Source organism: Hyla sarda, chromosome 1, assembly GCF_029499605.1.
Source record: "Hyla sarda isolate aHylSar1 chromosome 1, aHylSar1.hap1, whole genome shotgun sequence".
Taxonomy (NCBI): Eukaryota; Metazoa; Chordata; class Amphibia; order Anura; family Hylidae; genus Hyla; species Hyla sarda.
Genome location: NC_079189.1, coordinates 250,801,422 through 250,820,148, shown reverse-complemented (window position 1 = coordinate 250,820,148; position 18,727 = coordinate 250,801,422). Strand labels below are relative to the sequence as shown.

The 18,727-nt window shown below is 42.3% G+C and overlaps 1 protein-coding gene and 1 long non-coding RNA gene across 6 annotated transcripts in view; one reads left to right on the top strand and one right to left on the bottom strand.

The window, feature by feature from the left end:
* ADAMTS10 (ADAM metallopeptidase with thrombospondin type 1 motif 10) overlaps positions 1–18,727 on the bottom strand; it is a 206,800-nt gene that overhangs the window by 61,377 nt on the left and 126,696 nt on the right. The window contains exons 13-15 of the mRNA XM_056570437.1: positions 16,412–16,553; positions 1,650–1,757; positions 1,162–1,307 (exon numbers count right to left, since the gene is read on the bottom strand). Of these exons, the coding sequence (XP_056426412.1) occupies positions 1,162–1,307; positions 1,650–1,757; positions 16,412–16,553 (396 nt within the window). The remainder of the gene's footprint in view (positions 1–1,161; positions 1,308–1,649; positions 1,758–16,411; positions 16,554–18,727) is intronic.
* LOC130367766 (uncharacterized) overlaps positions 1–18,727 on the top strand; it is a 57,444-nt gene that overhangs the window by 34,357 nt on the left and 4,360 nt on the right. The window contains exons 2-4 of one of the 5 annotated variants that reach the window (XR_008892166.1): positions 1,210–1,318; positions 1,482–1,573; positions 1,678–1,780. The exons of 2 other annotated variants lie outside the window; for them this stretch is intronic. This is a non-coding gene — a long non-coding RNA (uncharacterized LOC130367766). Of the gene's footprint in view, positions 1–1,209; positions 1,319–1,481; positions 1,574–1,677; positions 1,781–11,317; positions 11,464–18,727 lie in introns of those variants that run through there. 2 more of the 5 variants (XR_008892168.1, XR_008892165.1) reach the window with 2 other exon arrangements.

The following is an 18,727-nucleotide window of genomic DNA, read 5'->3' as shown; positions in this document are numbered from 1 at the left end:
GAACGCATGATTGCGAAAGCAGCTATGCGGTTTACCTTTTATCTTGTATTTGCGGTTTGCAGTATGTGGGCCGCACTGTTCAGACAGTGCGGTCCCGCATGAATAAACATCGTTCTAATGTGGGAAGACAATTCATGCTACACAGTGTCTCACGACACATATGTCAAATACACTCCGGGAATTTTGACTGTCTTAAATTAAAAATCATTGAAGTCATACCATCTATTATAAAAAATCGTTTCCAAAGGCTAATTAATAGAGAATCATACTGGATTTTTTCACTTGGTTCCCTTTTCCCTGGTGGTTTAAATGAGATGATTGAGAACGCTGTGTGACTTGACTTGCCTTCTATTATCATAACATATTATAAATATATTACAAATTTATTGACATATTTTATATTTTATATCTTATGTATTTTCATATCCAATTTTTCTAGTTGGGTATGTGGATATATATAATTTTGTTATTTATTTATTTTTATATTTTTTTGTATTTTACTATTTTTTATATGTGTGTTTTATGGGCTCCCGCCTATTGCTTTTATTCCAGCAATGTGCGGGTTAACCGTTGTGTATAAATACCCTATGTATTTCCACCCTCAACATGCCTGATGAAGCTGGTTATCCAGCGAAACGCGTTGCATGCCGGGTAAATAAACCATTTTACCTTTGAAGTCCTGTGCGCTGCCTCTATCCTGGATTGTTCCCTGGAGGGATCCGCTTAATATTTTCCTTATAAGCAGAGAGCTTCAAATTTTCAATTTTTTTCATCAAATTTTGGAATTTTTCACCAAGAAATGATGCAAGTATCGACAAAATTTTACCACTAACATAAAGTAGAATATGTCACGAAAAAACAATCTCGGAATCAGAATGAAAGGTAAAAGCATCCCAGAGCTGTTAATGCTTAAAGTGACAATGGTCAGATGTGCAAAAAATGGCCGGGTCCTTAAGGGGTTAATGTTATTCATGGTAGACAAGTGGAACTTGATGACTGGAGACCCTCTAAGCTAGGTGAAAGTGTGACTAGTCTCATATGAATATTCATAATATAATAAAAAAAAAGGCACCAGTTCATTAAAAAAAAAAAAAAAAAGGTCTCCTTTAAATATCCTTTAAATAGAGTAGCTCATAATATGTTGTAGCTGCTATTACTTACCTTGGGCTATCACAGTGGCGGACTGATGAAGATACTCCTCCTCCACAGGTTCTGCTACATTCTCCCCATGATGACCAGGGCCCCCACGCTCCATCCACGCCCTCCGGACGGGTCCCAAATGGAACACATTCCCTCTTGTAACACCACTGTGGACAGAGTAGGACCATTATGTGGTTTTATTTTTTAAACTTTTTATTACTTACATTAACTATGCAACATATCATATTAAATATGCTTATTGTTATTCATGTAAAATTTGTTTTACAATTAATTGTCAAATATTATCAGATATCATTTTGCTTTTCTGCTCCTCTATGCAGTAGGGTTAGATTATTGTAAGCAAACGACTCCATCTCCTGTATTCTCCCTTTGCAATAATGCCCATCTCGTTGTACATGGACAACAGAAAAAGGTGAAGAATCATTACATTTTTATTTAAACAAATCTGTAATATATAATAACATATATGGAATATAGCACATTTTTACCCCTTTTTCTATTGTGTTTGTCTGGCAGATGGTACCCTCAGCAGCTGGGATGCTGTTAGTGATGCAACGGCCGGTTTTACTTAAACACCAAAGTTCACTGCAAACTTCCTGGAATAATGAAATACACTTTGGTTAGACATCTAAGTAGCAGTACTTGTTAGTATTACACAGCTGCACAAACTGCCTGCTCCAGCACATGCCTATAACCTTTGGGGCACATGGATTATATTTTCCACATTTCAAAATACAAGCAAAGTGTCAAATGCAAACCAATTTATAATTCTCTAATTTTGTAAAACTAATATATATGTTCTTATACAATTAATTTAATACATGTAATGTGCTGCAATAATATTCTCAATAGAACACACTCGGCACTGCAATAAAGTGACTGCAATTACACATGGATGACCGACACAGCTGTTTCCGAATCCTGGCTATGACTACTCAGTAGCCTGGGGTGCTACATTAATCCAGTGGAGACCAATTCATGCATACTGTCCATAAGAAAGAATGATAATGGCACTCATCACTGCTGCTAGGTGTAGATTATTGAAGATCCAGGTAACACATACAGGTTTGAGACAGACAAACGCTAAGGCAGGGGTGCTTCTTTGGGCGACAGTGCCGTTTCGTGCAATCTCGCGCTTCGACTTTCCCACACGTCATGACACTTCCAGGTAAGTATAAATAACCCCTGACCTCAGTTGCCATAGTTACAGTGAACAAACAGATAGGCAACTGATGCACAAGATAAAACATACCTTAAAAACAATGCAGAGAGACATTACAATAATACATTCAGTTCTGTTCTGTCATTGAGCCCTACAGGAACCATCGCTTCCAGTCTTAGTATCCATCTGGCCTCTTTTCTATTCAGTAATCCATCACAATCCATTCTGGGCATGCCCCACTCTCTCAAGGCCAGAAAAATGGAACGGACTATTTTGTTCTGAATGAACTTCATTGATGTGTTATTTAATGGGGTATTATCAAATGATCAAAATCATTTTTTAAGGTATGTTTTATCTTGAACATCAGTTGCCTGTTTGTTTACTGTAACTATGGCAACTGAGGTCGGGGTTATTTATACGTACCTGGAAGCGTCATGATGCGTGGGCCAGTCGAAGCATGAGATTGCGTGAAACAGCACAGTCGCCCAAAGAAGCACCCCTGCCTTAGCATTTGTCTGTCTTGCACCTGTATGTGTCACCTGGATCTTCAATAATCTACACCTAGCAGCAGTGGTGAGTGCCATTATCATTCTTTTTTATGGACAGTATGCATGAATCGTTCTCTTATTGTAGCTCCCCAGGCTGCAGAGTAGTGATAGCCATGATTGGGAAACAGCTGTATCGGTCATCCATGTGTAATTGCAGTCACTTTATTGCAGTGCCGAGTGTATTCTATTGTGAGAACGTTACATTGCTTTCCTATTGTCCATTCTGAGCACGCAGTATATTATTGAAGGAAGAGTTAAAGGATGGATATGGAGACTCAGCATTTTGCTCCGGACACTGCTATTAGCGGAGGGCGAGGAGACGCAGGGGTATTTTTTTTTGGTCAGTGGAGCAGAGAGAAGAATTACAACTGTTAAGTGATAAATCACTGGAATTTAAGATCAGTTCCCACTCTTCCTTTGCAAACTGCACCAGGTTTCTCTTATTGGATGGGCAACAGCAATTTAAAAATCTTTCCACAGGTGTTCAATGGGATTTACATCTGGACTCATTTTTGGCCACTTCAGAACTCTCCAGCGCTTTGTTGTCATCCATTTCTGGGGGCTTTTTGACGTATGTTTGGGGTCATCGTCCTGCTGGAAGACCCAAGATCTCGGACGCAAACCCAGCTTTCTGACACTGGGCTGTACAGTGCGACCCAAAATCCGTTGGTAATCCTCAGATTTCATGATGCCTTTCCCACATTCAAGGCATCCAGTGCCAGAGGCAGCAAAACAGCCCCAAAACATCATTAAAACTTCACCATATTTCACTGTAGGTACTGTTTTCTTTTTTTTTAAGGCCTCCTTCTGTTTTCGGTAAACAGTACAATGATGTGCTTCATCAAAAAGCTCTATCTTGGTCTCATCTGTCCACAAGATGTTTTCCCAGAAGGATTTTGGCTTACTCAAGTTCATTTTGGCAAAATGTAGTCTTGCTTTTTTATGTCTCTGTGTCAGCAGTGGGGTCCTCCTGGGTCTCCTGCCATAGCGTTTCATTTCATTTAAATGTCAACAGATAGTTTGCGCTGACACTGATGCTCCCTGAGCCTGCAGGACAGCTTGAATATCTTTTGGAACTTGTTTGGGGTTGCTTATCCACCATCCTGACTATCCTGCATTGACACCTTCCATAAATTTTTCTCTTCCGTCCACGCCAAGGGAGATTAGCTACAGTGCCATGGGTTGCAAACTTCTTGATAATGTTGCGCACTGTGGACAAAGGCAAATCTAGATTTCTGGACTTGAAATTGTTTATATATTTCCACAATTTTGGTTCTCAAGTCCTCAGGCAGCTCTCTTCTCCTCTTTCTGTTGTCCATGCTTAGTGTGGGACACAGACACACAATGCACATACTAAGTGAACTTCTCTCCTTTTTATCTGCTTTCAGGTGTGATTTTTATATTGCCCACATCTGTAACTTGCCCCAGGTGAGTTTGAAGGAGCATCACATGCTTGAAACAATCTTATCTTTCCACAATTTTGAAAGGGTGCCAATAATTTTGTCCAGCCCATTTTAGAGTTTGGTCAAATTTGCTTTTTTTTCCTCCCTTTTTTTGGTTTAGTTGCTATACACACAAAGGGAATGAACATGTGTTACAGCAATCCTTTTTTGTGATAAATACTTCATTTTCTAGAAAAATTTCAGGGGTGCCAACATTTACAGCCATGAGTATAAATCTAAGTGAACGGACTTTATGACTACAGAATCAGACTCGAATATGTCAAACCAGGCTGAACAAGAGCCTAATACGAGTAATACACTAATAGGAGTGGCCCTTTAGAAGGCGGATAAGAGGAGGAAGGGGAAGGAAAAAGAGTTTTAATAAAAAGGAATCCCAAGAGGAAGAATGTCACTTGGCGCAAATAAATAACATTGTGGTGAATCTGATGGACATTGATTTGGACGCTGATCAGGGACGTGCACAGGAATTTTGAGGGGCAGGAGCTCAATGTGAAAAAAAGGGCACACCCGATCCCTATGCAACTCCCTAGACCAGTGTTAACCCAAGCACGGTCCTTAACCTCTTAAGGACCCAGGACGTACGGGGACGTCCCCGCACCCTGGGCTTTAAGGACCCAGGACGTCCCCGTACGTCCTGGCTTTTTCCGGTCCCTGCCGCGTGCAGGGCAGAGATCGGAACGACATGTCTGCTGATATCCTTCAGCAGGCATGCCGTGCAAATGTCGAGGGGGGTCCCGGGACCCCCGCATGTCGGCGATCGCCGGAGATCGCTTGCGAAATCACGCAAGCAATCTTAGGCGATTCGGGTAATTCGGGTCACTTGTGACCCGATGACCTGGAAATAAATGGTGATCGGCGGTGTACAATTACACCGGCAATCACCTGCCGTAGCTGGGGAGCGGTGACAATACTGTCACCGCCCCAGCAACGCTGCTATTGGCTGGCGATCGTCCAGCCAGTAGCAGAGCGGCAGAGGAGGGGTTAACGGCTCCTTCCCGCTGCTGCACCCGCTCTTTTCATTCAGTCAGCGGGTGCAGCAGTGAGAAGAAGCCGTCGATCCCCCCCCCTCAGAGCTCCGGAGCCCCCTCAGGAGCCGTAGAATAGGGAGAGCTGATTGCAGGGACAGGTAGGAGTAAATAAGTAAAAAAAGTTAAATAAAAGTTGCACCGGAGCCCCACAGAGGATTATCAGCCACGGATTCCTGAGTTTGTTGGCGACTCAGGAATCTGGATTGGCACGGCTGGCTTCACTGATCTGGACTTTTTAAAGTTTTTTTTCAGTGACAGCCTAGTCAATCCCATGGTGGAGCAAACAAACTTGTATGCCCAGCAGTTCATTGCCCACCACCCTGATTCCTTTTTGGCCAGGTCCAATGAATCGCGCGCCATTGATGCAGGACATGAAATAAGGACATTTTGGGGCCTCACACTGCATATGGGCCTGGACAAAAAACCAAGTGTCCGTCATTACTGGAGCGGGGAAGTCCTCTATCAGACCCCGCTTTACAGTATGGCGATGACACGGAAGCGGTACGAGGCGATTCGGAAATGCCTGCATTATGCAGATAATGCGGCATGTCCGCCCCGAGGTGATCCCGCCTATGACCGGCTTTACAAAGTGAGGCCGGTCATCGATCACTTTGGGGACAAATTTTTGGAGGCCTACGTATCGCTCAGGGACCTCTCGGTAGATGAGTCTCTCATCAGTTTTAAGGGGAGACTCATCTTCCACCAGTATATTCCCTCGAAGCAGGCGCGGTATGGCGTGAAGCTCTATAAACTCTGCGAGAGTACCTCCGGGTACACTTGCAGGTTTAGAGTATATGAGGGACGAGATTCCCATATTGAACCCCCAGATTGTTCACCCACTCTGGGTGTTAGCGGGAAAATCGTTTGGGCCCTTATGTACCCATTGCTGGATAAGGGTTTCCACGTATACGTGGATAACTTTTATACCAGCATCCCTCTGTTTAAATCCCTTTCCGCTAGATCCACGTCCGCTTGTGGGACCGTGGAGGCCTCCCTCTAAATTTTGTTAAGACGCCTATCCCCAAGGGTGAGTCTCGTGCCCTGACCCATGATAACTTGTTGTTGTTATACTCACCACTATTCATGGGAACGGCAGCACCCCTGTCCCTGTGCGAGGTACCGTGGGACCGGTCCTCAAGCCCGATTGTATTCTGGACTACAATCGGTACATGGGGGGAGTTGATCTCTCAGCTCAAGTCCTCAAGCCATATAACGCCATGCGGAAAACACAGGCATGGTACAAAAAAGTTGCGGTCTACTTGGTACAGGTTGCCATGTACAACGCTTTTGTACTATCCCAGTACACTGGCAACACAGGGACATTCCTCCAGTACCAAGAAGAAGTGCTAAGGTTCCTTATCTTTGCTGACTGGGAAAGATCGAGGCGGACTTCCCAAGGGTCTTATAGGCGCCAGGATCGTCCCAGGCCAACACTTTCCAGGTGAGGTCCCCCACAGTGGAAAGAAGGGACGATCCCAGAAAAAATGCAAAGTGTGTTACAGGAAGGGGATGCGGAGGAACACCAGATATCAATGTGGCACTTGCCCAGATAATCCAGGCCTCTGCATAGGCTGCTTCAGGGAGTATCACACTTCCATGGAGTCCTAAATTTTCCCTTTTCATTTGAATTTTCCATAATTTGACCAATGTACCAAGTCCAGAGTACATTCCAAAATACAACCCCCATAAATCACTAAATTGCCCAAAAAAACCTGGAAAAAAAAAAAAAACCTGATAAGACCTCTGGGGTGTTTTTTCAAAAATGGGTCATAGGTCACTGAATCACTATCATCGGGGACTTTTTTAGGGACAGGTTAGGGACGGCCACACACATCACATTCCCAGAATGATGACTCAGAGCATAGGGTTTCGGGTGGGCATATTTTTTTTTAGTTTTGGCTATGCTCTGGGTCATCATTCTGGGAAAATATCCTGTTTTATTATTTTATGATTTATAGTTTTCTGGCCCACTGTACCCCATATTACGGGACTCTGTACCCCACCTTTCTACCCCAGTTATGGCCAGTTGTTCCCCATAGTGTTCCCCTGTTTTAGGGCTCAGTGCTCCCCCCATTAATGCTCCTTGAGGGGGGGTCCCACATCCTGGCTGCTATAATAAGCTCAAGGCCCCTGACTTGACCTCCCACTCCAAGACCTGGTGTGCACCCTCGGAGCGAAAATAATAAAAAATTAAGGTATGTCCATATTCCAAAGAAATGTATTTACAAATTTTGTTGGTCTTTTCTGCTATTAACTCTTGTAAAAATGTACAATTTTGGGGAAAACCCACATTTTTGTGAATTTTTTTTATTTTTATTTTACATATGCAAAAGTCGTGAAACCCCTGTGGGGTATTAAGGCTTAATTTACCCATTGTTATGTTCCTCAAGGGGTCTAGTTTCCAAAATGTGATGCCATGTGTTTTTTTTTTTGCTGTCCTGGCACCATAGGGGCTTCCTAAATGCGACATGTCCGGCCAATTTCAGCAAAGTTTGCAAATGTGACTCCTTCTCTTCTGAGCATTGTGGCGCTCCTGCAGTGCACTTAACGTCCACTTAAGGGGTACCTCCATACTCAGAAGAGATGGGGTTACAAATTTTTGGGGGGTATGTTCTGCTATTAACCCTTGCAAAAATGTGAAATTTGGGGGGAAACACACATTTTAGTGAAAAAAAATAAATACATTTTTACATATGCAAAAGTCGTGAAACCCCTGTGGGGTATTAAGGCTCATTTAATTCCTTGTTACGTTCCTCAAGGGGTCTAGTTTCCAAAATGGTATGCCATGTGTTTTTTTTTTTTGCTGTTCTGGCACCATAGGGGCTTCCTAAATGCCACATGCCCCCCTAGCAAAATTTGCTCTCAAAAAGCCAAATATTACTCCTTTTCTTCTGAGCATTATAGTTCGCCCGTAGTGCACTTCAGGTCAACTTATGGGGTACCTCCATACTCAGAAGAGATGGGGTTACAAATTTTGGGGGGTATTTTCTGCTATTAACCCTTGCAAAAATGTGAAATTTGGTGGGAAACACATTTTAATGAAAAAACTTTTTTTTTTTTTACATATGCAAAAGTCGTGAAACACCTGTGGGGTATTAAGGCTCACTTAATTCCTTGTTATGTTTTTCAAGGGGTATAGTTTCCAAAATGGTATGGCATGTGTTTTTTTTTTGCTGTTCTGGCACCATAGGGGCTTCCTAAATGCAACATGCCCCCCCAAAAACCATTTCAGAAAAACATACTCTCCAAAATCCCCTTGTCGCTCCTTCGCTTCTGAGCCCTCTACTGCGCCCGCCGAACAATTTACATAGGCATATGAGGTATGTGCTTACTCGAGAGAAATTGGGTTACAAATATAAGTATAAATTTTCTCCTTTTACCCCTTGTAAAAATTCTACAAGAACATGCGAGTGTAAAAATTGAAGATTGTGAATTTTCTCCTTCACTTTGCTGCTATTCCTGTGAAACACCTAAAGGGTTAAAACGCTGACTGAATGTCATTTTGAATACTTTGGGGGGTTCAGTTTTTATAATAGGGTCATTTGTGGGGTATTTCTAATATGAAGACCCTTCAAATCCACTTCAAACCTGAACTGGTCCCTGAAAAATAGTTTGGAAATTTTGTGAAAAATTGGAAAATTGCTGCTGAACTTTGAAGCCCTCTGGTGTCTTCCAAAAGTAAAAACACGTCAATTTTATGATGCAAACATAAAGTAGAAATATTGTATATGTGAATAAAAAAAAATGCATTTGGAATATCCATTTTCCTTACAAGCAGAGAGCTTCAAAGTTAGAAAAATGCTAAATTTTCAAATTTTTCATAAAATTTGGGGATTTTTCACCAAGAAAGGATGCAAGTTACCAAAAAATGTTACCACTATGTTAAAGTAGAATATGTCATGAAAAAACAATCTTGAAATCAGAATGATAACTAAAAACATTTCAGAGTTATTCATGTTTAAAGTGACAGTGATCAGATGTGCAAAAAATGGCCGGGTCCTAAGGTGTAAAATGGCTGGGTCCTTAAGGGGTTAAAGGACAACTGCAGCCAAAATTTAACTTATCCCCTATCCACAGGATATGGGATAAGTGTTTGATTGCGGGGGGTCCGACTGCTGGGCCCCCCTGCGATCTCCTGTACGGGGCCGCGGCTGTGCCGTGGCTCTCCCGTGCAGGGGGCATGCCGGCCGCAGCATGACGTTGCGGCCGACATGCCCCCTCCATACATCTCTATGGGAGAGGCGGGGAGGCAGCATTCATGCCTCCCCGCCTCCCCCATAGAACTATGTGGGGACGGGGCGGGGCGTAAACCGTCGAGCTCAGAGCTCGACGCTACGCGCATTAGCGCTCACAAGGAGCACTAATGCCGGCGCCCCGTTAGGGAGATCGCGGGGGGTCCCAGTGGTCGGACCCCCCGCGATCAAACACTTATCCCCTATCTTGTGGATAGGGCATAAGTTAAATTTGGCTGCAGTTGTCCTTTAAATACCTCCAACAGGTCATGTTATCAGGTGATATAGTTGTAGAGATGCCTGATGCACAGACCAGAATTATATCACCTGTGAAAGACTAAGGGAATCTTGAAAACATGACCTGTTAGGGGGATTTGAGGACCGATTGGGAAATCTACAGGATAGAGGATAAGTGTTTGACCCCCGCGATCTCCTTAACGGGGCCCCCGCATTAGCACTCAGTGAAAGGTCGACAGTTACGCACCCTCCCCGCCCTATCCCCATACAGTTCTATGGGAGAGGCTGGGAGGCACAATAGCTGCCTCCTCGCTTCTCCGATTGAACTACATGGAGGAGGCGTGTCAGCCGTGAGGTCACGCTGCGGCTGGCACGCCCCCTGCGCGGCAGAGCTGTGGCCCCGTGCACGAGATTGCGGGGGGCCCAGCGTTTGGACCCCCCGCGATCAAACACTTATCCCCTTTAACAAACCATCCACAGCTCCCCCGTTGCACTGATATAGCTTTTCTGTCCTCCGTTCCGGCCTTCTTTCTGCTTCCTGTGCACAGATCGAAACACTGCGATGAACTTATTGCCAGGCGCATCGATTTCCCGCCTTGACCAATGATACAATGAGCGCAGTGTCATATAACAGGCCAAGGCTCCTTATATGACATGCGCTCAGCCTATTACCGACCGAGGTGGGACATCACTGCGGCTGGAGATAAGCTCATCGCAGTGTCCTGGTGCTGTCCACACCTCGTGTCACACTGGGTCTGGTGCTACATAAGCTGCATATGGACTATGCTCAGCTATCAGCTGTGGACAGTTCCAGCAGTGGGGAGAAATGAGCCCTATTAAAAGGGTACTCTGGTGGAAAACATTATTATTAATCAACTGGTCCCAGAAAGTTAAACAGATTTGTAAATGACTTCTATTAAAAAAATCTTTACCCTTCCAGTACTTATTAGCAGCTATATACTACAGAGGAAATTATTTTTTTTATGAATTTCTTATTGTCTTGTCCACAGTGCTCTCTTCTGACACCTGATGCCTGTATCAGGAACTGTCCAGAGCAGGAGAAAATCCCCATAGCAAACCTCTCCTGCTCTGGACAGTTCCTGTCATGGACAGAGGTGTCAGCAGAGAGCAGTGTGGACAGGACAAAAAAGAAATTTAAAAAGAAAAGAATTTCCTCTGTAGCATACAACTGCTATATTATTAAATAGCAGTAATTTAGAAAAATTGGTTCTGCACAATAGTTATTTATCTTAAGCAACGGAGTTGTGCTTTAAATGTTAACACAAATACAGTGTGAATCCAGCCATTGGGATTTTGCTACAGATTTTTTTGCTGCAGATTTTATACTCTGGATTTTGTTATTGAATTACCAGCAGAAATTCTGCAGCAAAATGGGGGAGATTTATCAAAACCTGTCCAGAGGAAAAGTTGTCCAGTTGCCCATAGCAACCAATCAGATTGCTTCTTTCATTTTTAACAAGGCCTCTGAAAACTGAAAGCAGCAATCTGATTGGTTGCTATGGGCAACTTTTCCTCTGGACAGGTCCACAAGAAAGGTGGGACAATACAAAGATTGTAGGGACTGATGATGTGGGGAAGATACAGATGTGGAATGGCATTATAGGGGCACAGGTGGGTAACACTATTGGTTTATAGCAGTGTTTCCCAAGCAGGGTGCCTCCAGCTGTTGCAAAACTGCAACTCCCAGCAGGCCTGGACAGCCTTTGGCTGAGAGTTGTAGTTTTGTACCAACTGGAGGCACCCTGGTTGGGAAACACTGGTTTATAGGGAGGGAAAGAACAACTATGCTGGACTAAGCTTTTCAGGTACTGTAGGTGGGGGACACTATGGGGGAGATTTAACAAGACCTGTCCAGAGGAAAAGTTTCCCATAGCAACCAACCAGATCCTTTCTTTCATTTTTCAGAGGCCTTTTCAAAAGTAAAATAAGAAATCTGATTGGTTGCTATGGGCAACTTTTCCTGTGGACAGGTCTTGTTAAATCTCCCCCATAGTGTATATCAGAATAAATAAGGAAAAAAACTAAACACAAAAACACACTATAATTTACCTGAAGCTGCTTGTACAGAGGAGGCCAGTCCTCCCTGACAGACCACCCTGCTGATCATCAGTTACTGTCACTGTGGACTCTTCTAAGTCCCCTCACACAGTCCAACGTCCCTACAGTCCACCCTGACAGACCCGGCTGCTGATCATCAGTTACTGTCACTGTGGACTCTTCTAAGTCCCCTCACACAGTCCACTGTCCCTACAGTCCTCCCTGACAGACCCGGCTGATGATCACTTACTGTCCCCTCATGGCAGCTCCAGCTGATCTTCTATCCTCCATCTCTTCCTTTCCTTACCCAGAGAGGAGCAGGGAGGGGGAGGGGCCGTCAGCAGCAGCAGGAGACAGTGTCCAGAGAATGCCTGTATGTCACTTCCTAACACTTGTATCTGCTCTTTCTTCTTGTCCCCTGCTGTTATCTCTACCAGCCGTGCTTCTATACACTCCTGACCCTGTGTCTCTGTGCCTCACACCTTTAAAAAAAAAAAAAAAAAAAAAAAGGGCATTAACCCCTTAACGACGCAGGACGTATATTTACGTCCTGCGCCGGCTCCCGCAATATGAAGCGGGATCGCGCCGCGATCCTGCATCATATCGCGTCAGTCCCGGCGCTCATCAACGGACACCGGGAGGGCCCTTACCTGCCTCCTCGGTGTCCGATCGACGAATGACTGCTCCATGCCTGAGATCCAGGCAGGAGCAGTCAAGCGCCGATAATGCTGATCACAGGCGTGTTAATACACGCCAGTGATCAGCATAGGAGATCAGTGTGTGCAGTGTTATAGGTCCCTATGGGACCTATAACACTGCAAAAAAAATTTTTTTTAAAAGTGTTAATAAAGGTCATTTAACCCCTTCCCTAATAAAAGTTTGAATCACTCCCCTTTTCCCATAAAAAAAATAAAACAGTGTAAAAAAATAAATAAATAAACATATGTGTTATCGCCGCGTGCGTAAATGTCCGAACTATAAAAATATATCATTAATTAAACCGCACGGTCAATGGCGTACGCGCAAAAAAATTCCAAAGTCCAAAAAAGCGTATTTTGGTCACTTTTTATACCATTAAAAAAATGAATAAAAAGTGATCAAAAAATCCGATCAAAACAAAAATCATACCGATAAAAACTTCAGATCACGGCGCAAAAAATGAGTCCTCATACCGCCCTGTACATGAAAAAATAAAAAAGTTATAGGGGTCAGAAGATGACATTTTTAAACATAGAAATTTTCCTGCATGTAGTTATGATTTTTCCCAGAAGTGCGACAAAATCAAACCTATATAAGTAGGGTATCATTTTAACCGTATAGACCTACAGAATAATGATAAGGTGTAATTTTTACCGAAATAGGCACTGCGTAGAAACGGAAGCCCCCAAAAGTTACAAAATGGCGGTTTTTTTTCGATTTTGTCGCACAATGATTTTTTTTTCCGTTTCGCCGTGCATTTTTGGGTAAAATGACTAATGTCACTGGAAATTAGAATTGGCGACGCAAAAAATAAGCCATAATATGGATTTTAAGGTGGAAAATTGAAAGGGTTATGATTTTTAAAAGGTAAGGAGGAAAAAACGAAAGTGCAAAAACGGAAAAACCCTGAGTCCTTAAGGGGTTAAGGGGCAGGTGCATGAAAAGGCAGGGGCTCAAGCCCCCTTTGAGCCCTATGTGTGCACGTCCCTGACGCTGATACATTGTCTGTATTAAATAAGGGACTTAATATTGGCCTCACGGAGCCTATGATTTCACACGGTTTCAGGAGGATTTGTTTAATGGGATATGGAAGATTAATTTGAAAAAGTTTTTTGCAAGTGATAAAAATATTTAAAAAATGTTGACACACAGAAAAAAGATGGTGTAGAATTGGGCCACTGGGATTTATTGTTCCTAAAGAATTTGACACAATGGAGTAACATAATTTGTCATCCCTCTTTGATTTAGCAGAGATAGATATTCCTAAAGGTGTTATAGAAGAAACTTTGTTTAGAGGTGGTAACCCTTCTCTGTTTAATCCTCCTTTATTGCCAGGAGGGTCTATTGATCTGTTTAATAAAACAGTATTGAAGGAGGTAAAAGCTTTAATCTACCCTAAACCCCAAAATAACATCATGGAGAGAGAGGATATTATTATTACTAAAGGGGATAAAGGTGGCTCAGTAGTCATTTTGTCCAAAAAAGATCATGACAATGAGGCTACTAATCAATTAGGAAATCTTATGACTTATGAAAAATTTAAGGCTGACCCGACCATTCAGATTATGGCTAAATTAAGATAATTTCTCCGAGTGTATGTTGAAAAGGGTGTAGACAGAAAAACAGCTGAAAGACTCCTTCCAAGGAACCTTAGAAAACCCACATGGTATATGTTGCCCAAGGTTCATAAGTCGGTGAACCAGCCCCCGGGACGTCCTATCGTCTCGGGGATTGGTTCACCGACCCAATACCTTTCTAGTTATGTGGATTGGATGATATCCCCTATTTTGAAAAGTATTCCGTCCTACTTGAGGGACACAGGAGACCTAATTTCTGCACTAAATTAATTTCATTGGCAGCCAGGTTAAAAGCTCACGTTGATTGATGTAGAGAACCTGTACACCCGCATCCCTCATGATGCGGGTGTACAGGCTACACAGGAGCTTTTGCAGAAAACAGGTAAATTTCCTGAGACAATAGATTTTTTGTCTGATTCTTTGATGTTTGTACTTACTCACAATACTTTCCAGTACGGCAGTGAATGGTACAGGCAAATAAATGGGACCGCGATGGGGTCACCGGCCTCTTGCTCTTATGCGAATATTTTTCTTGCCATACTGGAGAGCAATTGTGTTCTTTCATCTAGGAACCCTTTTATCGGAAAGATTAAATTGTATTTACGATTCGTGGATGATCTCTTAATTATTTGGGATGGGACTGAACCTAAACTTAATGACTTTGTTCAGTTTTTGAATGATTACAGTCAAGTAAATATGCGTTTTACTTCCCAGTTTGGAGGAAATCATCTCGAATTTTTAGACGTCCAAATCGATGTTATTGAGAATACCATTGTCACATCAGGGTTTAGAAAATCCATAGCAAAGAATGCCCTCCTACATTATTAGTCGTCGCATTCAATTCATGTAAAACAAGGCATTCCATACAGTCAGCTATTGAGAATTAAAATAATCAATAATGATATATGGCTATATGAAAAACAAGCAGATAACCCTGAGGAGAGATTGTTACAACGAGGGTACCCTAGGGAGATTATTAAAAATGCAAGAAACAAAGTAGACAGAATTCCTAGAGAGGCATTATTGAAAACAAAACAGAAACAGAAGGTAGAGAATGACGATAGAATCGTCTTCTCATTTGATAATACCCCATTAAACAATGTAATCCGCAGTGTGATATATAACAATTGGTACATGCTACAGGGCAATAAAGATCTGGATAAGGTGACACAGTTAAGACCAATAATTGCATATAAGAGAGTGGGGCATGCTCAGAATGGATTGGATTGTGATGAGTTACTGAATAGAAAGGAGGCCAGATGGAGGCCAGTTGTTCAGGTTCACACAGTTGTTTTTTTTTTTTTTTGCACCCTCAACAAATCAGAACACGACTGACACCATCGGGTCCCAACGGATCTTATTGACTTAAATAGGGTATGTCAGGTATCCAGTATTTTACAGGAGTTGAGCTCGATGTAAAAGGGTACTCCGCTGGAAATGTTTTTTTTTAAATCAACTGGTGCTAGAACATTAAACAGATATGTAAACTACTTCTATTTAAAAATCTCAATCCTTCCAGTACTTATTATCTGCTGTATGCTCCAGAAGAAATTCTTTTCTTTTTAAATTTATTTTCTGTCTGACCACAGAGCTCTCTACTAGGTTTGTTCAGAGCAGGATAGGTTTGCTATGGGAATTTGCTCCTGCTCTGGACAGTTTCTGACACAGACAGAGGTGTCAGCAGAGAGCACTGTGGTCAGACAGAGAAGAAATAAAAAATAAAAAAAGATCTTCCTGTGGAGCATACAGCAGCTGATGAGTACTGTAGGGGAACCACGCCCCCTCCCATGGACTTGCATGTCTATAAAATATTCTACATTTTGGTACACATGTTGGCATTTAATTCAGAAAATAGTCATTTTTGGGCAGCTTTAGCCTTTTCTGTAGGCCAAAAATGGCTAAAAACCAACCAAAAATTCTTGAAAAAAAGTGATCCTAATAAAATGGTGTGTGAACACAGCCTCAGTTTGCATTATCTAGTCTAAGTTGAAACCACCTATATGTTGAATTACTTTATGTCAGATTAATACATGTAAAATTGGACAAGGCACATACGTGTCAGAAGCACAAAGAAAATGTGGACATTTAGTCATGTATGGCAATATTTTTGAGCAGTTTGCCTCTGAATTCTGTTGCATTTTGCAGTTGTAAATCTGTCCTAGTGTGTGAAACCAGACTAAATAGACAAAAAATATGAACAAACATGACAAAACAAACTGGAAAGACAAAATAGGAAGGGACTCTACCCCGTATTTACACTGGCGGGATTTAATTCCATGCTGGAAACGACATTGATCATCCGCATCATAGGCTTGTCCTGGAGCTTGTGTAGGATAAATGAAATCTTGCCGTGGAGGAGCATTATTTAAACAGACTCCCAATCCAGAACTGTGGGAAAAAGCTGCATTACCAACATAAGAAAACAAAAGCAATATATATATATATATATATATATATATATATATATATATATATTAATTAATGTTGTATATAATATATACATTTTCTATAGTTTTATTTGGATATGTGTGAATTTATGTTGTATGTATACATATATGTATATATAGACACACAGTATCTCGGATAAGTGGGTACACCACTACTTTTTTGTAAATGTATAATTATATATTTTCATGTGACAACACTGAAGAAATGCTACAATGTAAAGTAGTGAGTGCACAGCCTATAACAGTGTTTAATGTTGTATCTCTCAAAATAAGTCAACACAGCCATTAATGGGTAAACCTTGGCAACAAAAGTGAGTACATCCCTAAGAAGAAATGTCTAAATTGGCCCCAATTAGCCATTGTCTCTCCCTGATGTCATGTGACTCGTTAGGATAACAAGGTCTCAGGTTTGAATGGAGAGCAGGTGTCTTAAATGTGGTGTTATTGCTCTCACACTCTCTTATACTGATCACTGGAAGTTCAACATGGCACCTCATGGCAAAGAGCTCCCTGAGGATCTGTAAAAAAAAAAAAAAAAGAATTTTTGCTCAACATAAAGATGGTCTAGGTTATAAGAAGATGACCAAGACCCTGAAACTGAGCTGCAGAATGGTGGGCAAGACAATACAGTAGTTTCACAGGACAGGTTCCACTGACAACAGGCCTCACTATGATCAACCAAATGAGTGCAATTGTGTTTGAGAAATAGATTTAGAAGTGCTGCCAGCATTGCTTCAGAGGTTGAAGAGGTGTGGGGGTGGGTCAGCCTTTCAGTGCTCAGACCATACACCGCACGTATGTCGGCTGTTTCTTGAAGCACTAAAATGTGGATTACTGGAACCATGTCCTGTGGTCTGATGAGATCAAGATAAACATATTTGGTTCAGATGGTGACAAGCGTATGTGGTGGCAACCAGTCAAGTGTGTCTTGCTTACTGTAAAGCATGGTGGTGGGAGTGTCATGGTTTGGGTCTTCATGGGTGCTGTTGCCACTAGGGAGCTTCATGTTGGCACTCATGGTTCCCTCAATAAACCAAATGATGGGACATACTGAAGGAGGGCATGATCCCCTCCCTTCAGAGACAGGGCTGCAGGGCAATATCGTAACATGATAACGACCCCAAACAAACCTCCAAGATGACTACTGTCTTGCTAAAGAAGCTGAGGGTAAAGGTGATTGACTGGCTAAGCATGTCTCCAGACCTAAACCCTATTGAACATCTGATGTTGTCATAGTGGAGTGGAACAGGACTCCAGTGGCAAACTGTGAAGCTATGGTGAACTCCATGCCCAAGAGGTTTAAGGCAGTGCTGGAAAATAATGGTGCCAAGGTTTAGACATTAATGGCTATGTGTTAAGTTATTTTGAAGGGATACAACATTAAACACTATTATACAGGCTGTCGACTCACTTTACATTGTAGCAGAGTGTCATTTCTTCAGGATTGTCACATGAAAAGATATAATAAAATATTTATAAAAATGTGATAAGCTTAAAATGTGAGGGGTGTACTCATGTGAAATACTTAATATATGTGTTCTACAATCACATGGCCCCCTCTATTTGAAAAGTAACTAGACATTTGCTATCTGCAGCTAAAACTACACATTGATAGTGCCCATAATGACTGACATTTAGAGGTATCTAGTGCCAGTCGTTTCAATTGGCATCTTCACAATGCAATCACTCCACAAATATAATCCCATATACAAAACTGTTGATGTAAAAATAAAATTTTAATAGATTTTAGAAGGTGAGGAGGAAAAAGTTATGCAAAAACAATAAAAATAGCTGTTATAGGTAGGAAAGGGTAAAAAGAGCAGGCCCGTCGCAAGAGGACAGGCAAACCAAACCAAAAACCTCCTGCGCTGGCCCTCGAGCGTGACGTGCCACGTGATGGTGCGCGGTGCGCGAACTCACAGCCCCGTCACTGGATTACCGCGCGCTGCGTTTAGTGCTGCTAGATATCTATCTCTGACAGTGAGTGACTGCAATGTTATTTCAAGTTCTGAACTACGTGCCTACTGGGTCTGGGGGGTGGAGGGGAGGTGGTTAATCTGGGGTACCGACGTACTACCTTCCTACGGGGGGGGGGTTAATCTGGGGGATACTGCC